The sequence below is a fragment of the Clupea harengus genome, chromosome 15, assembly GCF_900700415.2.
Source record: "Clupea harengus chromosome 15, Ch_v2.0.2, whole genome shotgun sequence".
NCBI lineage: Eukaryota > Metazoa > Chordata > Actinopteri > Clupeiformes > Clupeidae > Clupea > Clupea harengus.
In genome coordinates, this window is record NC_045166.1 from 10917555 (window position 1) to 10940480 (window position 22926).

At 47.1% G+C, this 22926-nt stretch overlaps 1 protein-coding gene across 3 annotated transcripts in view; it reads right to left on the minus strand.

The window, feature by feature from the left end:
• Positions 1-508: 508 nt before the first annotated feature.
• Positions 509-22926, minus strand: part of LOC105897790 (nesprin-2) — an 87934-nt gene continuing 65516 nt past the window's right edge. For all 3 annotated transcript variants that reach the window (XM_031581403.1, XM_031581400.1, XM_031581401.2), the window contains 19 exons: positions 21153-21314; positions 19374-19540; positions 16145-16307; positions 15377-15579; positions 13867-14017; positions 13347-13529; positions 12400-12537; positions 11248-11442; positions 9451-9703; positions 9054-9122; positions 8116-8234; positions 7606-7732; positions 6073-6275; positions 5477-5665; positions 5045-5173; positions 3860-4051; positions 2665-2721; positions 2167-2213; positions 509-1850 (listed from right to left, as the gene is read on the minus strand). In XM_031581403.1, coding sequence (XP_031437263.1) covers positions 1640-1850; positions 2167-2213; positions 2665-2721; positions 3860-4051; positions 5045-5173; positions 5477-5665; positions 6073-6275; positions 7606-7732; positions 8116-8234; positions 9054-9122; positions 9451-9703; positions 11248-11442; positions 12400-12537; positions 13347-13529; positions 13867-14017; positions 15377-15579; positions 16145-16307; positions 19374-19540; positions 21153-21314 — 2958 coding nt within the window. In that variant the 3' untranslated portion in view covers positions 509-1639. The remainder of the gene's footprint in view (positions 1851-2166; positions 2214-2664; positions 2722-3859; positions 4052-5044; positions 5174-5476; positions 5666-6072; positions 6276-7605; positions 7733-8115; positions 8235-9053; positions 9123-9450; positions 9704-11247; positions 11443-12399; positions 12538-13346; positions 13530-13866; positions 14018-15376; positions 15580-16144; positions 16308-19373; positions 19541-21152; positions 21315-22926) is intronic.

The following is a 22926-nucleotide window of genomic DNA, read 5'->3' on the forward strand; positions in this document are numbered from 1 at the left end:
TGTGACTCAGCCTCGGGTTCTTTCACAGTTTTTCCACGTCTGGAATGACATCAGAAACTGAAATGCAACGTGGTTGTCCAGCCTGTCTGAGGACTACCCGTCAGTGTCTGGATAGGCCTGTTTGTAGTAGTGATGTAAATACATATCTTATGTAAACTTCTCAGTCATATATGTGTAACTTATATAAACACATTAGGCTTTCACAGTGGTCATGGATGCAGCATTAACAATGGGAAGTTTACGTCGGAAGGTGGCCCAAGTAGCTTTTACATATGAAAGTGAATTGAAATAAGTGCATTGTTTGCAGTTTACTTCTTCATAGTAGTGATATTTTGTAAGCACACTTATATTAAAACTACTCTTGAATCTCATTCAGAATTAGATTGGTTTAAGATGGAAAACATTTCAGGCCTTTGATCATTACGCAGTATGTTTTCTAAGTTGCCAAATATGGATCTTTGCAGGTGGGATTGATCTTTGCTCTATAAACAAATGAAAGTCTGACCAATTGAAAATGACAAACCATGTTTATTGTTGGCTGCTGGACACACCAATTGCTCTCTTAAATAGGCATTCAAAAGTCGTTTTTGTGTGTGTGTGTGTGTGTGTGTGTGTGTGTGTGTGTGTGTGTGTGTGTGTGACGGCCAAGGCGTCCCACTCAACAGTGCCCTGCATGGTCACCAAGGAAATACTATTTACACAACAAAACCAGACATACATCAAATACGAAACCAAGCTGAACTGCTCGCCGCTAAGCGAAAACACTGTTGTACCTCAGTATATTGAACTAAGACAAAGATACCAAGTTCCAATCTGTGATAAATGAAAATGACTTCAGATAGGTTTGAGTTGTGTGACAACGCAGCTAAAAGAACAAAATTCATAAATGACGTGTTTCTTTCATGTCCCTGTCCATCACTAGATCATAGTTATTAACCAGTGGCCCCATTCATCTTAACACACTTCTGTTTTACAGCATCTACAGAAGAGGATGAAGCAGGCACCGCAGTTCCAGAAAATAAAATAAAATAACTACATCAGGACCTTAGTTCTTGCTGTGCTTGTTTCACGTTTCACAATTACAATAAAATTATGTTGCTTTTTTTATACTGTCAGTGATTCAGATAGAAGTGAACTGGAGCTACAAAAGAAAACCAATTCAAATAAAACAAACAAACAAAATCAGCCTTGCTAGATAAAGCTTGCACAACATTAATTATTACAAAATTCCTCACAAAGTGTCTGAAGAAAAGTTACATCAAAGTTAATTCAGTAGTATGGCTTTTTTCTCTCTCAGGGAATAAATAATACAAAAAATTTAAATGCATAAATAACAGGTGTTTTAAAAATAAGTTCTCTCTCTCTTTTTTTGGGACAGTAGCAGTGTTCTCTTCTACTCTCTTTGGAGAGGCCAGAAAGTCTGGATGGGTCAGCTTTGGAAGCAGGCCAGCCAATTGGTCATTGTGTGTGTGTGTGTGTGTGTGTGTATGTGTGTGCATGCATATGTGCTTGAGTATCAGTCTATATTTGTGTGTGTGTATATAGATAATGTGTTTATTTTTGTGCACTTAACTATATACACATAACGTGTATACACGTGTGTGTGTGTTGTGTGTGTGTGTGTGTGTGTGTGCGCGCGTCACGTGGGCGGTGGGCCATTGGTGTAGCGCAGCATGGGGTAGAAGGAGCGGGCGAAGTTGTTGGCGAGCGTGCAGCTGTAATCGTCCTCGGACAGCGGCACCAGGCAGGCCATCACCAGCAGGAGCAGGAAGAGGAGGTGCAGGGGGAAGGCGGCGCGGAGCACGCGCTGGAAGAAGGAGCGCTGCGGGGACGGATCACGCTTCTCCGCCCTGGCATGGACGGGGGGGAAAAAACACACACCAACAGAAATAAGCTCATGTCAAATTGAAATACAATTATTTAAACCCACGGGGTTGTAATGGTATCAGCTCTACTGGTGATTTAGGACATGAGGTACAACACCATTTCTGTGGGTAATGATATTCAAAGACTTTAATGTAGTTATCCTGTATCCAGAGAAAACGATTCCCACTATCCTTAAGACACATATTGGTGTGGAGTGATTTGGTGAACGGCTCTGCAAGTCCGTCTCAGCCCCATGTGTGTGTGTGTGAGTGGTGCTGGGGTGCTGGGGGTGAGTCTCACCTGCCGTCTGCTGACGACCGTCTGCTTCCTGCTTCATCCGTGGGCTCCTGTGGGCACGCAACACACAGGACTGTGAGTGAGTAGGACTGCTTATGCCAACATACAAACATGGGGCATCCCCTGTGGGATTGAAATGAATGCGCAAGGAGCTCTGAATCTTTTCTTTGCTACATGAACACTTCGGATGACATACAAAAGATCCAGAGGTCTGTAGAAACATACCTAGAACCTAGCCAGAATAGAAGTGTTTACTGTAAACACTGTAGTGTTTTCACTCAACGTAAATATTTATCAAGAGCCCCTAAAAGACTACAGAGCATTCTACTGCTCCCAACTAATAATAACACACATTATGTGTCTCTGCACTAGCACTAGTCTCTCATGTTTGTCAAAAACTGCCCTAGTAGGTCTGTGGGGATTTTTCCATTCAGACTGACGGTAATGAACCATAAGTGGATAGCCTATTGGATGACTGCTTTGATGGCTAATGTGGCATACCTTGGATCCGGGGAGTCTTGCCAGCTGCCTGCTCTGTAGCAGGGGTTCAGCAGAGTCCTAAAACCATAAGAAAGCACCGTCAGCTTAACGACAGATAGAAAGATAGGATGCCATCTCACTCTGTCAGAAATTACATTTGACTTTTGGCCCAGGTGTCCAAGAAGCAGAAGCTCAATAGTTCAGCATCACTCATTCACACTCACACAACACTTGCTCAATGCAAACAATGTGAACAAAGATTGTGCTTTAAGCTGCTACTGTGAAGATGGCTGCTGCCGCTGCTGCTGCATAACTCCAGCTGAATTACACGGAGAACGGCAGAACAGGAAACTCACTGCATTGTACTGTGCTGATTTTATTAGACATAATATCGCCAGAGAGACCAATCAGCACGGCCATTTAGAGTTTCCAGACTGGTTCATTCAAGCGACACATTCATATTCATATCCCCCAGTAAATCTCAAAGGTGTCACACAACGTCCCTGCGTGAGACTCCGATGAACAAATCGGTCTGCTCAAAGTTTCTGCTCACAGGAACTTTTCCCATTATAAAAAACAATTTCAGAAAGTTCATGCGTGGCACACAATTTTAACTGAAAACGGAATACCTGTGAATTCCTTTCCTAAATATCATCATCTAAAGACATTGAGCAAGAGGAAAAAAGTTTGTTTGGGAGCGTTCTGCCCATTCAGTGATTTTATACAGGCCTCTCTGGTTTCTCTATCATTACACGTGCACCCATTTTGCCTCATGTTCAATCGTTACCTTCTGTCCTCCATAGAAATGATTCTCTGAGCAGTTATTTCCCTCACACAGAGTGATGGTAATGCCATGCTCTAGCCTACAGTTTTTGTGCTGAATGACTTAAATGATGATTAAAGGTCTACAAAAACACAAGGCTACAGCACTGTTGCTTAACCTGGGACATTTTCAAACCAATTTTAGTTACGATCCAAAGAAGCGACTTTTGCAACTTTCTCCATCCTCTATCAGGTGTTGCCAGGCTACCTCTTTATGCACATTTCAAGCTCTATGCCTCACAAGCCCTGACCCACAGTCAGATCTATGAAAAGTTGTATTGTACTTAAGACATTCACAAACATACTCACACACACACACAAGCAAACAAACAACCAAGCAAAAACAAATAAACAAACAAACAAACAAACAAACAAACGTGTTTGTGTCTCTCACCTGTCTCTTCTGCAGGGTGCCGAGGTCCTGGCCTACCTGCCGCAGTAACAGGCGTAGCTTGTTGCCGATGACGTGCAGCTTCTCTCGGGCCTCGATGCTGTCCTCCCCGTCTGCCTCCGGCAGCAGCTGGGCTGTGAGCTCCTGCAATGAACCCACCTGCTTCTGGCGCACCAGCAGCTCCTCCTCCAGGCCCTGGCAAGAGGAAACAGACGCCAAACCATTCAACTCAACTCAACTCAACTCAACCTCAACCTCAACCTCAACCTCAACCTCAACCTCAACCTCAAACTCAAACTCAAACTCAAACTCAACAAGAACCCAGGGCCTGAACAAGCACACAGGCCCTCACTTCCTGGCCACAGTTACTTACGTTCATATCTTCTGTCTCCCTTTGGCATTTGGGTAGTTTTAATAATTAGTTTTAATAATTTAATAAGAGAATGGATTAGATGATCACTGGCTGAAAGTTTTGCCGTTCAGGCCTATAGTTGTAAATGCTTGAGTGGCTCAAAATATTTGAAGCAATGTGAGCAATTGCTCACATACGTATACTCATGGGGCCTTGATCAGGGTTATGAGGAGCGCCACTGAACAAATGTCATTACTGAAGGAAAAACCCACATCTTTTTATTCATTACTGAACCAGTTGATTCAGGCAAACAGAATTAATGATGTTTCTGAGAAAACCGCTACTTAAAGTGGAAAGGGACCACGTATGGTTTTCCCCTTGAGTAAGAGCGGAATGAGAAAAAGAGGCGAGAGATGGACGTGGGCGGCGGAAACAAGGAGGACAGAAATAGCAGAATGCAGCGTTCTTGTAAACACAAGTGTGGTAGTGCTCATAACCATGTGAAACACACAACTTAGGCCAAATCATGTATGATGTAAGTACACTGTGTGTACACTGTTGTATAGATATTTATATCATGTTATAATGAATGTTGTACGTATACTATGGTATGTATGCTTCATTGTTATGTATATTGTGGCTATTGTGGATTGTGTATATTGTGTACACTGTGTGTTGTTATCTATTTAACATGGTTCACATCAGCCATGGCAGTGATAATAACATATGAAAGCGGCCATCTCAACTGACTTTTCTTCAATGCTATTTAAACAGAGAGGCATTCATTTGTGTTGGCTTGCTAATACACTGTTAGCTATGTTATATGTTACTGTTACCTTTAGCGTGGCCTTGTGGTCGTGTAGGACGGCCAGTGGGGTGGACTCGTCGTGGATGTTTACGGTGTAGCGTCTGCTCTCTGCATGGGCCAGCCACAGCAGCAGGGCGTGCAGCGTCTCATGGAACTCCTGGGGTCAAGGGGCAGAGGTCAGAGGTCAGAGGGATGACTGATTTGTTTGCTTAATCACTTCTATATTCTATTGCAGACAAAAAAGAACATTCTAAACTATATTAGTACAGACAGGGTATGCTGACCCCAAAACGTATTGTATTGCACATCTCACAGTATTACGAGCTCGTATAATTCATAACTCAGGATATTTCTAAGCAAACAATTCGATCACTGTTTAGCAAGTGTATTACAGTCTAGCATGTTATCATAATGCATATCAACACAAACGTCTTAATGTAGTGAATCACGGCTCTCCCACCTGGCAGCGCATGAGTGTCATGCGCAAGCTGCTCTCCCAGTCCTCCAGGTAGGCGCAGGCATCCGTCCAGCCCTGGTTCATGGACCGCAGAGCCTCCTGCAGCCTCCCTGGGCTCTCACCCTGCTGCTGGCCGCCCAGGTTCAGAGACAGCATCATGGCCTTGTAGCGGGCAAAGGTCTTCTGCATCTCCTGCACAGCAAAGGGAGGGGAGGGAGGAGAAGGAGGAGAGAAGATGGCGGGAGAGAGTGAAGTAAAAGAGGGGAAGGAGAGGTAAAAGGGGAGAGAGTGAGGATATAGAAGGCCCAGAGAGAAAGTAAAGACACTCTACTATGGCTAAATCCACCCATAGATCACGCTGTATGAGAGTGTCTGATAACCCAATGGCAGTGCTTCACCATGCAATACAGAGCTCATTGTCTGAAACTAGCCGTTGGTTCAACGGACAATTCAATTCAATTCAACTGTATTTGTTCAGTCATCGGTTCAACTTGTACAACTATGACGAACAGGAGAGACAATAATCATTCGCAGTGTTGAACCATAGCAATGCAGTGGTTAAGCTAAGTCTGTTTTCTAAGTATAGGCGCTCCTCGTACCTTGAGCTGTCTGACCTTGGCCTCCATGGCCTGGATGGTGGCGTCGGGCTCAGGCTTCTGCAGTCGCTGCAGCTCAGGGGTCACCTGGCCCAGCCAGGCGGTGATGTCACTGAGGTCAGAGGTCATCTGCTGGGTGTCTCTCTGGCTGTGCAGCTCCTCGCTCATGGCCTGAGCCTGCAACAACTCCCAGCGCTCAATCACTCCTGAGAAAGGAGGAGAGGAGGAGAGGAGAGAGGAGAAGAGATGGGGAGAGGAAAGAAGATGAGACAGGGGGAGAGGGAGAGAGGAGGACATTTTCAACAAGGAGAGAGGATAAGTGGGGAATGAAAAGACGGTGAGAGGAGATGAGAAAAATAAACACATTTAATTTGATTCAATTCATTTCAATTTTTATTTATAAAACATACATAACAATACAATTGTCTCAAGGCGCTTTACAGAGCCCAGAGCCTGGACCCCCTTAGTGCAAGCACAATGGCAGCAGGGGCAAGGAAAAACTCCCTGTTAGTCAGGAAGGAACCTTAAGCAGAACCACGGCACATAAGGGGGGACCCGTCTGCTTGAGGTCGGCCGGGTGGAGATAGGAAGGGGGGGATGGGGGAGGGTTGTGTGGCAGAAGGGGAAGGGACATTTACAATCCAAACCATCTTGAAAGACCATATCTTGTGACAAACAGCAAGCAACACACAAACACGCATGCATGCACGCACTCATAACCAACGCTGTCTGCAGTGATCATACTAATGGAGAAGCGTTTTGGTAGAAATTAAGACATAAAACAGCGGTTGCTCTGATGTGTGATGACACTTTATGATATAAGACCCCAGACAGGCCTGTGATCATGTCAGCATGTAGCTCCCTTTCAAGGGATGCTTCATAACAGCTGTGTAACATTAAAAGAAGCCATCGCTTGACTTCAAACATGACCACATCATGTTTTATCATCATGCATTAATTACTGCAATTAAAGTGGACCAGTCATTGATGTTAGTTTGTACTATTCTGTTAAGGTCAGAGGGTGTGTGTGCGCTGCACTGCAGGGTCAGACATGACATGATACCCACTTTGTCCACATTTGACCACGGTCGTTTCCAGACATATATACCATTATGTACTTGGCTATGTGAGACTGTGCTGTACCTGACTTCTAGTCAATTTAAATTGTAGCCCAAGGCCTCACCTCCCCAGAGCCCAAGACACTGTGCATGATGGCTGTAGGGGAGGTACCTGACTGCTTGTCACACACTCACACACACACACACACACACACACACACACACACACACACACACCGTGCATGATGGCTGTAGGGGAGGTACCTGACTGCTTGTCACACACACACACACACACACACACACACACACACACACACACACACACACACACACACACACACACACACACACCGTGCATGATGGCTGTAGGGAAGGTACCTGACTGCTTGTCACACACACACACACACACACACACACACACACACACACACACACACACACACACACACATCGTGCATGATGGCTGTAGTGGAGGTACCTGACTGCTTGTCTGCAGTGGTAAGGCCGGTGAGGCCCTGCTCCTCCTGCTGCTCCTCGTCATCCAGGATCAGAGACACGCGCTTCACACTCTTGATGCTGCCGCTGCACGCCGACATCAGACGAACCTGAACCAAACACACACACACACACACACAATGAATCAATCATCAATCAATCAAATAATTAATTAATTAATTCATGAAACACACAGACACATTGTTGAGAGTCAAGCCTTGTACTGACAGAATACTTCACTGTCTAGATGTATATGAGAACATCCAACCAGTAGGGGGCAACATATGTCTGGAAATAAACGTATACAATACATAAAGCTATAGAGGTTCTGAGCAGGTTCTTACGTGTCTCACTGTATACCAGCCAAGATGGTTGGTCCTCCAAGTTCACATATTAATACTGTCTCTCTGTGTGTGTGTGTGTGTGTGTGTGTGTGTGTGTGTGTGTGTGTGTGTGTGTGTATGTGTGTGTGTGTGTGTGTGAGTGTACTTACATATCCCTGTTTGTAGGGTGTGCTGGTTTGGGTGGGTGTGTGGCTGGTGCTGTCAGTGAGGTCCAGTTGGGAGTCTTGAGAGTGCCAGATCTGAGCCTCAGCCAGGGACCTGCCTGGACCTGACACACAGAACACACCACACCACGTCACAACACATTTCACCACCATATTTAACAAAAAGCCCCCAAAAGACTACAACTCCCAGCATCCCATTGCTCCCAATTAAACAGTAGCAACATTGCTACTCTAGATTAGGTGTATTCATTTGGCAGACTAAACTATACTATACAAACACTGACTCGTGGGCCATGAATACATAGTTTTAGACTGAACTGTCCATTTAATTTGATGTTTCTAATAATAATACATTGATAATACCATACGATATCAATGTGATAAGACATGCGATCGCAATCATTATATCAAATATCAGAAATGAAATGATGCTTTGGCACAGTGTACAGTCATTAGTTCGGATCACAGGATATATGTGGATTAAAATACCCTGATCAGCCCGTACAAAGGTAAAGAGATCCACATGAGCTGCAGCCGCTTTGAATGACCAACACATACACACAGACACACACACAGACACACACGCACACACACACACACACACACACACCAGGCACATGGAATGGCACGCGCACACAAACACACACACACACACAGCCCCCCCCCCCTCAGTGCTAAGAGCCTGCTGTCTGGCCCATGCTAGGACCAAATGGAGGGGACAGGCACTCTCATTTATGAATAAGAGGTAGAGATGGGGAGAAGAGACAGAGGGACAGAGAAAGAGAGACAGAATAGGGAGGTGGTATAGAGGAAAAAAGAGAATGAGAGAGAGAGAGAGGGAGAGAAGAGGGGGGGGGGGGTGCATTTTGAAGGGAGTGAGAGAGAGAAGGATAGGAAGGTGAGAGAGCACATGCAGCGCCTACCCGAAGTCTCTCCCAGCGAGGGGGCAGTGGCCCTTATGAACGCCTCTGCACTCTCAGTCACGTCCACATCTGGAGGGAGAGACCACTGCTGTCAAAGGGGGTACATCACATACACACACACACACGGACCAAGACTTCCAAAACAGCATCCATTCTAGTAATTGTCCACTTCTGGAGAAAATGCAGCTATTAAAGGAGGTACATCACACACACACACACACACACACACACACACACACACACACACACACACGCGCACACACACACACGCACACACACACACACACACACATCGTGTTCGACTAGCTCTATTACTACCACATGATGTGTGTGTGTGTGTGTGTGTGTGTTTGTGTGCGCGTGCCATTCCATGTGCCTGGTCATTACTCCTCCTCACCTGAGAGGGTGCTGTAGTACGTCCCCTCCTTGTCCTCCTCATGCGTGGACGAGCCCCCGACATCCCCAGTGTGGTCCCACTCCAGGGGGATGGAGTCCACGCTCACGGGGGTCTCCCGGCCCGAACGCTCCAGGAGCGGAGCCACCAGGCAGACGGGGGGACGGGCGGAGGAGGGCTCCCCCACGGAGGATGCATCCTGTCCAGGCACCGGCCCTGCAGAGGCCTGCTGGAGCTCCGGCTCCTCCTTCAACTCCTGGGTGAAGGCGAGGTCACAGAGAAAAAAAGTGTAGGGAGACAGAGAGAGTCAGAAAGAAAGGAAAAGAAGAGAAAGAAAGGAAGAAAGGAATGAAGAAAGAAATTAGATGAGATAAGTCAAGCACAGAGAGTCATGCGTGGGAGAGGAGGGCTATCAAACGGTGAAGGTCATTTCATAGTGGAAAGTTTGAGAAACAGAGTGATGCAACCGTAAAATCAGCCTACTACTACAAGGAGGAACAATAGACACTGGAGGCTACTGGCAAGGCAGATGATCTATTTCATATCACATTACTAATGCTTATAATAATACTGATAAAATGGCCATATTGCCTACTGTTAAATCTACTACCCAAAGGTATCTCCTTATCTGTTTCTGAAATGAATGTCTACTAACACAAATGTTCTCTCTCCCTTATAGCATGTTCCAATTGCTGATGGATGTGGAAACATTGCTCCTCACCCCCACTACTCCTCATCTACGCATATGGACAGCCAAACTCTACCGACTCACTCTGTTCTTTTCTTTCTCTCCTAATCTAGACTATCTTCGCTATGGGACGCTGCTGTAGTCTCTTCACCCGATCCACCTGTAGAAACCCTCGGCAAATTGCACCCACCGCCACCGGACTACCCCAAACCCTATGCTAACATTTATATACAATATATTACTGCCACCACCGACATGTTTCTCTGTCCCTACCCCGCTTACCCCTGTAACAGTAACCCTATGAGCACAGTGTATACCAACTAAACTGGTCTTGTTTGTATCATGTATTTACCACCGGATGTCTGTATATATATTATGTACATCTACCAAATGCAGGCTGTGCACAACACTTGTTGTTTTCCTTCCCCTTCTGCCACACAACCCTCCCCCCCCCCCCCCCCCCCCTTCCTATCTCCACCCGGCCAACCTCAAGTAGATGGGTCCCCCCTTATGTGCCGTGGTTCTGCTTAAGATCCCTTCCTGACTAACAGGGAGTTTTTTCTTGCCCCTTTTGCCATTGTGCTTGCACTAAGAGGGTTCAGGCTCTGGGCTCTGTAAAGCGCCTTGAGACAATTGTATTGTTATGGTGCTATATAAATAAAATTGAATTGAATTGAATTATTTACACTAAATAAGGTATCTGAGGGAGCCAGCTCAGGAAGACAGTGCAGCAGGCAGTCCAAATACAACCTACAAGCAAGCCCCGGCAGGAACCCAACTGGGTCAAACATGGACAGTATAGTTGGAATTTTAAGGCCAATTAACATTGCCACAGACACAGACACAGACACACACCAATAAACTCCAACATCCAAGAGCTCTGTTAGTCTGAATGTCAGCATGGTGTCAATCATTCCAAACCCAGCAAGCAAGCTTATGACACTGACACAAGCTTATGTTCTAGTTGGCTGTAGCTGAATATGCCAGTGTGAAAAGGAATCATGAACAATAATCAAATTCTTATAATAACCAAAGCATTTGACGGAGCTTTGGTGTTACCAGAGAAGGAAGGGAGAGCTTTAGTGGGAGTGGCCAGAGAGAGTGAGACGTACAGGGTGCGGGTTGGTGAGGCGCTGGTGGAACCGGGCGGCGCGGCGGAACACCTCCTGGCAGTAGGTGTGCAGCTCCACCAGCTCGTCCTCGATGTGCGCCGCGTCCGGCGGGCAGCTGCACTGGATCAGCGCCTCGCCGAACACGATGAGCGCGTCGATGCGGTCGGTGTTCAGGGTGATCTCCTTCTGGAAGCCCTGTGATGAGGAGGAGAGACAGAAGAGACAGAACGAGTGATGAGTGATGAGGGATGGAAAGAGTGAAAGGGGGATGAAAGAGCGTAGTGTGTAGACCAAGGCCTCACCACCCCAGAGCACAAGACACCGTGAATGATGGCTGTAGGGGAGGTACCTGACTGCTTGTCACACACTCACACACACACACACACCGTGCATGATGGCTGTAGGGGAGGTACCTGACTGCTTGTCTCACTCTCTCTCTCACACACACACACACACACACACACACACACACACACACACAGGAGAAAATTTGAAGATACAGAAGCGAAGGACACAGTTAGGAGGGAGGGATGGAAAGAGAGAAAGCGAATGCTAAACTCTGGTGAGAAATGTGAATAACACACCAAATGAAATGCTTTATGTGCTTGTCATTTGTGTTTTGGTTTCACATCAAAATGGTTGAGAGAGGCTCTCAATCAACTTGGGGATGCTTGACTCCAGGTCTCTGATGCAGAGATGAAATATAGCGTTGTCCTGCAGTCTCAGCACACACACACACACACACACACACACACACACACACACACACACACACACACACACACACACACACACACACACACACACACACACACACACACACACACACACACAAACACAAACACAACCACCACCACCACTGAAAGTACACACACTAGAAACCTAACACTAAAGAGAGCTCTTGTGGAACAGATTTATTAGTTCATTGAACTGCAGGGCCAATCTTTTTAGTTTTGCAGCTGGAGTCACGATCAGGAGATAGCTAGATCTGTGTTGATATACTGTATGCTGACTGCAGAACGCCTCATGTGTCTGTTCATCTGTGTGTGTATATATGTGTGTGTGTGTGTGTGTGTGTGTGTGTGTGTGTGTGTGTGTGTGTGTGTGTGTGTGTCTGTGTGTGTGTGTGTGAGAGAGACTTGAGTGACCTACATTGAGGCGTTTGAGCTTCTCGTGGATGTCGCTCTCAGAGAAGTGCTCCACGTTGGTCAGCTGGAGGTCCAGCTCCGTCAGCCAGACCAGCAGGCCTTCCCTTGTGCCCTCAAACTCCTCCCTCTGGGCCGTGAAGTACTGTTCAGAGAGAGAGAGGGAGGGAGAAAAAGAGAGAGAGAGAGAGGCAAAAGAGAAGAGAGATAAACACTTTTAAAAACATGTATCTGTAAAACACTGAAATCAAAATCGAATCAAACCAGTCTATCACCAGTTCAAAACAAGCCCCAGACTCTGGATTCCACCAATGCTCTAAACAGAGAGCGAGAAAGAGAGACAGAGAGAAAGGGAGAGAAGGATGATGGGCGAGGGAGAGGCTGTGAGAGAGATGTCTGGAGAGAGAGAGAGAGAGAGAGAGAGAAAGAGAGCGAGAGAGAGTCCCTCTCCTTAAATCATCTGTTAAACCAATAATCTCTAACCCACCCTGACTCAGCATATTGCGTGTTTGTATTGAGTGTTGTATGCGTGAAGTGGAGACTCCTTAGAGAGAGTGTCAGTGTTTCCTCTGGTCCCCCCTATCAAACATGGCCAACGCTGACAGCAAGCAAACAGCACACTCTCATGTTCATTATCACAGCGTGTCCTCCACACACAGAACAGGATCACAGCTCATCCACCCGGGGATTTTCACGCTAAGACGCAGATGAGCACTGATTTACGGCTGTGGAGACGTGTGCTTGTGTGGGCGACATACTGTGGGTAAATGTGCAATGTGTGTGTGGGAGGGTTTGTGTGTGTGTGTACTTTGGGTGTGCTTGTGTGTGTGTGCGTGTGTGTGTGTGGCTCTGACTTCCCCACCACACGTTAACCAAAGACTGCCGTCATTTGCTTGCTTGCATTTGCTCACTCACTCACTCAGTCATTCGACCACACCATGTTTCCCTGCTCACCCTAAGCCTGCGCAAGATGGCCGCCGTCCTCCTCTGCAGCGCGTCCCAGCGCTGGTTGCTCATGCGGACCATGGCCTTCAGCTGGCTGGCTGAGTCGGTGCGGTTCTCCCGAGCCAACTGCCGGTACTGGTGGTTGATGACCTCTAGCTGGGGGAGGCGCTCGTGGACCTCCCTCTGGAACCCCTGAGAGAGAGCCGAGAGAGAACGTGACTTATGGAGATGGGACAACTACTAAGGACAGGAAGGTCTCATAAAGGAGCCCCTGCTGGCTTTACAAACATGTCAGAAATAAAAAGACCAGTCAGAACTCGAAACAAGAAAACACAGCATGTGTGTGTGTGTGAGAGAGAGTGTGTGAGGGCTCTCTCTCCCTCTGTGTGAGTATGTGTATATATATTTGTAAGTGAGAGTGTGTGTAAATATGTATGCGTGGAGGCCCTTTATGTGTGTGCGAGTGTGTGTGTGTGTGTGTGTGTGTGTGTGTCTGTGTGTGTCATCTCTGAGCGCTCTCCCCTCTCACCTCAAAGCTCTTGAGCTCCTCCTTGGCGTCGGCGTAGAGGACGTCGGATGAGTTGGGGCTGGCGGCGACGTGCTCTGCCTCCTTCAGCCAGTTCTCGAAGCGCGAGTAGTCGTCCTTGAACTTGCACCACAACCTCCACGTCTCCTCAATCCTGCACGGATAGGGGGATGCACAGGAGAAGAGGAGTGAGGTGACCAGAGGGCCATAGGTACAACAACTGTAACAAACTAAATGATTAACTGGAAGTATTCTATAATAATAATAATAATAATAATAATTTCTGACAAATGTGTGTGGTGAGCTAGTGTGGAAAGAGCAAGAGGGATATCTCAGGTTTCAAGGCAACCCCCAGTGCTCCAATACACTGCACAGCCCCAGGACTACTGTTTCTTAGCTTGAAAAACATCAGTACACTGAGGAACACACGGGCGGTGGACAGATACTCTAAACTAACACACTGAACTAACACAGGACTTAATTAGCCTAGCACACGGACAAAATGATGTCAGTAATACACGCTTACACAGGACACAAAAGAGAGGCATGAACCACATCATTCTAGAACACAACAGAACACTCGAATAAACAGAATAACAGAATTAACAGTCCTCACTCGCACGGCATGCTGGGAGACACCCACAGTTCCACGCTCCTCAGCATGCCGGAATCCCAGCACCCTTCAGTATTGTCCCGATGTGCAGTGATTACAATCAGACATCTGACTAGCAGACTATCTGAATTATTACTAGTTTTGTCTCATGTACAGTTTGTAAAGTATAGCAAATGTGCGTTCATTTACATTAACATGCATGTAATATGCCTACCTTTGTGTGTGTGAGTGGGTAAGTAAGTGTATCTGTATGTGTGTGTGTGTGTGTGTGTGTGTGTGTGTGTGTGTGTGTGTGTGTGTAGGTGTATGTGTATATCTGAATGTGTGTGTGTGTGTGTGTGTGTGTGTGTGTGTGTGTGTGTGTGTAGGTGTATGTGTATATCTGAATGTGTGTGTGTGTGTGTGTGTAGGTGTATGTGTATATCTGAATGTGTGTGTGTGTGTGTGTGTGTGTGTAGGTGTATGTGTATATCTGAATGTGTGTGTGTGTGAGTGTGTGTGTGTATATCTGAATGTGTGTGTGTGTGTGTGTGTGTGTGTGTGTGTGTGTGTGTGTGTAAGTGTATGTGTATATCTGAATGTGTGTGTGTGTGTGTGTGTGTGTGTGTGTAGGTGTATGTGTATATCTGAATGTGTGTGTGTGTGTGTGGGTGTAAGTGTATATCTGAATGTGTGTGTGTGTAGGTGTATGTGTATATCTGAATGTGTGTGTGTGTGTGTAGGTGTATGTGTATATCTGAATGTGTTTGTGTGTGTGTGTGTGTGTAGGTGTATGTGTATATCTGAATGTGTGTGTGTGTGTGTGTGTGTGTGTGTGTAGGTGTATGTGTATATCTGAATGTGTGTGTGTGTGTGTGTGTGTGTGTGTGTGTGTGTGTGTGTACATCTCTCCTCCCTCACCTGAGCCTCCTCTCCAGTGAGAGTGAGCAGATGTTCCTCCAGCGCTGGTCTAGGCTGCGTGTGGTCTGCTGGATGGAGTCACCGTCGTCATCGTCATCGCCGCCACTGCTCTCGCACGCGTCCTCGTTGCGCAGTAGCGTGTCGCACAGATTCAGCACCGACGTCACGCTGTCAGTGTGCTGCTCAATGTCCCACTGCAGCTCCTGCAACAAACACACACACACACACACACACACACACACACACACACACACACACACACACACACACATTTATGTGAAACTCAGTTATATCAATAAACTTAGGAGCCTGAACGAAGGGCTTAAAAGATGGATGGTAGGCTAATCACAATGCCATTGAGAGTGACCATTTTAATGAAAAATGTTCTAAATAATTGGACAGTAAGCTTACAGCATTTACAGAAACTGAGACAATACAAAATAAAAATAAATCTAAACATCTTTGATGTCAGTATACTGCTTTATCATGTTTTCATAAAACTGTAGGCATGGTGATACACACTCAAGAGACCCCTTTGTTACAGCACTTACTGCCTCAAGCACTGGCAAAGGTTAGGGGGGAGTGTGAGCTATTGCCGTTGGATGTCTGTCTCGGTATGTGTGTGTACTGTCATATAGAGTTAGGGTTGAGTGTGTGTGTGTGTGTGTGTGCCTTTGGGCTTCGGAAGTGTGTGTGTGTGTGTGTGTGTGTGTGTGTGTGTGTGTGTGTGTGTGTGTGTGTGTCTGTGTCTGTGGTACCAGGCCGGACCTGCTGCTCTGCCAGCCTCCTCTGGATCTCCTCGCGGCGGCAGGCGCTGTAGAGGACGGGTTGGGCCAGCTGGTTCTCCACGTGGCTCAGCCAGGTCCGCAGGCCGTTCATGCTGCCGTCCAGCTGCTGCACCGTCACCAGGGTCTCCTTCAGCTTCTTCACCCTGCCGGTCCACACACAGTGCACGGTCACTCAACATGCAAGTCAGCGTATCCTACGGTATCCTGCGATATCTCATGGTATCCTGTTTGTAGCATTAATGCTAGTTTTTCCCCACTTCTCTTTTTAAACATCCCAATGCATGTCTAAAAGTTCACTAAAAAGCCACTTTTCTCTGACAGAACTCCTCATGGTTTTCTCACCATGAAACCTAGATTCAAAGAGACTTACTCTCAGTGTGTAGGTAGGTTTGTGAAATACTGTGGAACCACCATGCTTAAGATGCCACAGGAAGTAAGTGACTCCACAGGAAGTAAGTGACTCCACAGGAAGTAAATGACTCCACAGTAAGTTATATTGTTGAGGAAGACTTCACGACTGCTCCCAGGAAATGCACTCAACGCCAGGGACTATAACTTCATGGCCATATAAACTACACCACTCCCTTCCCCTACAGGTACCTCCCTCTCCATAATATCCTAATTCGCACCCCACCCCCCTGCCCCCCTCCCCAAGGTGTTTCTCTGGCCTTCAAAAGTTTCCATAGCAACGGCAACCACACAATCGCATTGGGCTACATGGCTCAAAGGTTGCTATAGCTACTCTGAGTGGAGACAAAGGAGCATCTTGAGCTCTCAGCTTCAGATGTGGACGCTCTCTTTGTTAACACATCTGCTGACCTGGAGGTGCTGTCCTCAAACAGAGGGCTAAGCATGGAGTAGTGGCCTTTTGTAAAGAGAGAGAGACAGAGAGAGAGAGAGAGAGACAGAGAGAGAGAGAGAGAGAGAGAGAGAGAGAGAGGGAGAGGGAGAGAGGGAGGGGATGAGGTGATGCTTGGCATTTGAATCAAACACACACATACACTCACTTCCAACTCAAAGTTTATGTGTACACAAATATACAAGCAGTGAAACTCAATACAGGGCACGAAACCCTTGACAATTCACAGGAGGTGGTTTTAATTCTTCCCAGCGATCCATTACAAAGGCTGTCAACTCCCTACCTCTGCTTAATGTATCTCTCTCTCCCTCTCTCTAAGTCAGACAGAGTTAATAGCACTGCCTAGAATGACTCCATTGGGGTCAAGCCAGGGCCAGCCAGACACCGGTCAGGATGCGGTCTGAGAAACCGCAGCTTTAAGAGCTTAGCCTTCAGCAGGTGACACAGACACATGGTGTTCCTCTGCATTGTTCTGCATGGAGGGGGCCGGATTAGCCTAGCCTGGCCTAGCGCAGCCCAACCAAGCCCAGCCAGATCAGATTGGCCCCCCTGGATTAAGTCCTCAACAGCAGTTGGTTGTTTATTCGTTCCTTACTGATGGGTGGGGTGGGGTGGGCTGGGTGAGCTCTGTGTTAGCAGTGCAGTGAACCAACCCCCCCGCCCCCGCTTCCTCCTCTCCCCTTTTTCGTGTCATCACTACTAATGTAGGGTGACAGCCCATCACCCCCCTCGCCTGCCCTAGGCTGGAGTGGTAGAGAGGGCCTTCGGATCTGCTGCCGCAGCCATATGGCAAAGCTGGAGACTGCACCGCCACCACTATCACCACCACCACCACCACCGACGGCCTCGCTTAAGTCCCCTCTGCTTCCATGACCACAGCCATCTGTTTGGGTTTGGGTGCTCATCTCAGTACCAGCCACAGTAGCAGCAGTAACGGCAACAGCAGTGAAGTGTCACACTGGAACCAGGACACCGACACCACTAACTTGTCCAAGACATAATACCCCCCCACCCCCCCACCCCAAAAAAAACATAACATGCTTTGTCTACTTATGACAGCTGTGGGGGTACAGTCTGTCTGGTCTTATATAACCTGATGTCTGACAGATAAGTGACCTTGGTGCAGAGAGCTAGTGAAAGCGTCTGAAGCAGACAACATGTTTACCAAAACATTAACAAACAATTGGATTGTTTTGATAATGGACCTAATCTGAAGCGGGTGCGCATATGTGCCTTTGTGGGTGGAGGGGCATTGGGTGTGTTTATGGATCACATTTAGAGTATAAAGCATCTATGTACTGTATATAGCACCAACATCAAGCCAGCTCATGGAATTACTTTCCCATGCTTACTGCACTATCACCAGATGTACAGTACATATCTTCTGTGACAATCTCTAATTTGAAGACATCACAATTATGAAAATCGCAATTAACAAGGAATACACAAAAGCCCAATATACCAGCAATATGCAATATAATATCCTTCTCCTCCTCCTCCTCCTCATTGAAGATATCAGACTGGTTCCTCTGTTGTCTTGAGTTACTCTTAAGACTCTTAAGACTTTCCCATCCCTTGCCACTCTGACTGGTCTCTGTCAGTGGATGGTAAACAAACCCCACAGTTCTTGCGAGACACTGCGCTCCATGTAACACTTACAACCGCGTGGAGCGCTAATTCAAAAGAGCCGTACACCTGCAGACTACCCAGTGGGATAATAACTAAATGAGGACCCCGACTGGGGGGGCAGCTGCACAGGAACAGGAGCACCTGGAAGCCTCTTAAGAGGCCTCGCCTCGCCTCGGCTAATTGTGGCTGTTTACCCCCCCTGCTTCTCCTGATGATGAGGATGCTGCTGCTCTTAGAGGTAATTGTGAATGGATTACACGCAGGCAGAGAGTTTGAGAGGCTCGTTAAAGTTGGCGCCGGAGAAAAGGAATACAAAGCCCCTCTTTAAATGCCCGAGAGTGGATGTTGAGTGCGGTATCAGGAGAGTGTCATGAAATGACCCACAGATAGAAGACAATAAACACACAGAAGAACACAAACTACAGTGGAAGAACTGTGTGGATAAAAAAAAGAGGAGATATTTGCCAGCTTTTTTTCCACACCAAATTCAAATATTTGAAGAAAAAAATACTCTCAGTTGACCAGAGCATGTTTATACGAGGTAGATAGAAAGATAGACAGACAGATAGACAGAGACTGATAGACAGATAGAGACAGACAGAGATTGATAGACAGATAGAGAAACAGACAGATAGACAGAGATTGATAGACAGATAGAGAGACAGACAGAGATTGATAGACAGACAGAGAGACAGACAGGTACAGGTGGGCACTCACTCACCTGGCCTCGATGTGATCGAAGAGGTCCTGCCAGCGGGCGTTGACGTCGCGGAGCGTCCCGTGGATCTCCGCCTCCTTGGTCTTATCACTGGCAGACAGGAGCTGCTCGCCCAGCTGCTTAAGGTGGCTCTTATTGTCACTGAAGAGGTTGATCTCCTCCATGCAATCCTTCACAGAGAGAGATGGAGGGGATTGAGGAAAGGGGAAACAGGGAGATGGTCACGCACGGTCTCTGTGTGGTTTTGGAGTCACTGGCCAGAGTCCTATGAAAGGGAAATGGCATGAGGACAAGTGGCTACTCCCTCGTGGATGGAGGGTGGGGGTGGGAGGTGTGTGTGGGGGGGGGTCCGGCTTAAGAAACTCCTGACAGCTGTTCGAATCTCACCATCAACTTTCTATGCCAAGTTATTACTGTAAGACTGCTTACACAGCTTCCCCAGGCTTTAGTGACATCCATGCATGTAACAGCTTTCGGGGAGGGCTCAAAGAATTCAATTAAATTAAATGACATGATGACTGTCAATTCTATTCATTTACAGTACATAGCGCCATGACCAACTGACATTTTCTCAAGATGCTTTATAGAGCCCACGGCTGACCCCCCCCCGCCCCCCCCCCCCCCAGAGCAAGCTCACAGCTGAAAACAGTCCCTTACCAGCCCCTCAGCAATGTATGGACAGGCTTCCTTAGTGTCGGGCTTCACTGGTGATCACCTCTCCAGCTTCATTCTGATTTCGACACTCTCCGCTGGCTCACTTTCATCTATGGGACAGGGCCGTTGCCCCCGACAACTCCTTAAAAAGAACAATGTCCCCCTCTTTCTCCCTCTCTCTCTCTCTCTCTCTCTCTCTCTCTCTCCCTTTCTTCCTTAGTTTGGTGATTAGTAGTTCTCTTTAAAGAGCCCACTGTCGACCTGGGCAGATCTATGGATGTGCTAATGAACACCCAGTATGGGGAGCACCCTTGCAGCAGTCGATGAAAAGGAGCACTCCCATACAGGAGGCCATTGTTGCCGTGGAACAAAAGAGGGTAAACGAACAGTTGCTTATGGCCAGCACCACCCATTCTGTCCTCAATAACACTGTAGCCTACACACATCTCGATAGCGTTTAGCTATATGAGCCAAAAAAGGCTACTGAGGCTACCGTTCAGCCTCTTTTGGTTTCAAAACACTTTTATGGGCAGCAGACGCTTAGCCGGTTAAGACCAAGCACAAATCAATGGGAGCTTTGCTACGTTCATTGTATAATCCCATTGATAAGTTAGCTGGAGAGGCAGATAAAGGTGAATAGAGTGTAGGAAGGGAAACTACATGATAACATGGTCAGAGGACACAACAATTAAGTGAATTGACCAGCAACTCGTCATGCAGCAGGTGTTAAAATACTATGCAAACGTGTCTCTTTGATCAGTTTGATGTGATCACTCTTAGGCACTTACTGCATCAATCCCTTTAGCAAACAACCCCCCCCCCCGCCCGACCTGTCACACAAAAACATCCAGGAAACCTATGGCAGGATTATGGCCAAGGCTCAGCCCCCTCACAGGTTGTCCCCGTCTACAGTCTGGCTTTGTCCTGGGGGTTGGCGACCTGAGACTTATGTGACTGGGACGAGGTTTCACCCAGCAAAACCAACATCATGTGTTGAAAACCAGGGATGGAATAATTAATGATTAACAATCAACTATGTATACACAATCTGTATATGTACTCTATGGGCCTGTCTCCATATAGTGCTCCTTTACCCCCCCCCCCACACCTTGCAGACTGAGGCCTCACCTTCTTGAGTTTCTCCACCATCTCCTCGATGCTGAGGTTCATCCCGCTGTGAGACACTTTGCCCTGCATCTGCACCAGCCACTCGCACAGCTCCTTGTTCTTCTCGTTGAAGATGACCCAGGCGTGGAGGCGGTCGCCGATCTCCTGCTTACGCAAGGACACCTGGGACAGGAGGGAGAGGAGAGGAGATGAATACTGAAAGTCAACAAAAACACACACACACACACACACACACACACACACTTCTGCACCTGACATCCACCCTCCCCTTCTGAGTAGAACTATCCCCTATGCTTCAACCAAACTACGGTGCACACGCGCACACACACACTGTGTATGTCCTCTTGCACAAGCCTCTTGTCATGGGTTCTTTGTACATCACTGGCAGGTTAAATGAAAGCTGCATTGATTGATCACATCAGATCAGCTCAGAATTGAAAACAACTCATTCAAATCCTTTTTGATTCAGATAAACCAGTCATTTGTCGCTTACAAAAAGGATCACAATACTTCTTTAGCATAATAAAGCCTTCACTGGTCAATCCCTAAAAGCTCTCTCTCATGAAGTTGAAGGAGAGCAGTGGGTCAATGTAACAATTTTTCAAAAGTAAGTCAAAGTTAAGGGAGAAAAAGTTAACTGTGAAAAAGCACACTGAAAAAGCAGGACCATTCAAAGCATAAAGGCACCCCTGAAGGTCCAAAAGTGTTTTGGATTCACCAGAGCACGCCATGCTGACACTGTGGTGTTAAACAGACCTTACACCACCGCTTCTTTTAACCGCTTTTGGGTCTGCGTTTGCACGGCGGCACCAGACACAAAAGCATGACCCAAAAGAGAGCTCAACAGAACCACATTTGCACTGAGTCTGTGATGAAAATGGCTGAAACAAGGACAGCCACTGACACAACAGAAACATGGTTCCAAGCACTACAAAACTGTGTCAGCTGAAGACTCTCAAGGGACACTTTTTTGTGACAATAAGTCACACTTGATGCCTGTCGGCTACATTAAATTGCGTAATTACTGACAACACCAATACAATTGGGGTTGATATATTTGACATAACCTATAGTAGTCAGTGATTTATTTGTAGGACACTTTTACTGCTTTTTCATATACACACTGGCCATTCTGTTTAACATGGTGTTTCTCTATTCCCCTGAGACCTGAGGGGGTGAGTGCTATTGTGAGCTGTGGTGCCCTGGGCAAGCAAGCGTTTCCCTGTCAAACTTCACACACAATAGGCCTGTCCTCAGCGGACTTCTCCACTGGCTGGCCATCTGCTGCCCGACTCCTCTCACTGCCTCCACCTGCAACCTGTTAGCCCAAAGCCCCCACATACACACACAAGCATGGACGCACAGATAAACACTCATGGACACACACAAACACACACACACACACACACACACACACACACAGAAACACACACAGATAAACACACATATACACACACACACACCCAGACACACACACACACAAACATTCAAACACAAACTCATCAGGCTTCACTTTGGCGGCAGGGATGGGCGCCCACCAATCACAGACTGCAGCAACGACAACCAACCAACCAACCAACCAACCAACCAACCAATCAAACACCACAGCAGAGGCCACAGCGGCAGCAGAAACAGAAACAGAAGCAGGAGCAAAGGGACATCAGTTTCCTGAACAAGGCCTTTTTTGTGCTGCCTAACGTGAGATTCCGGGCGACGGGGCGATGCAGGCCATGTGTGCCACAGAGCTAAATTAGCGCCTGTCATCGTGCACCAT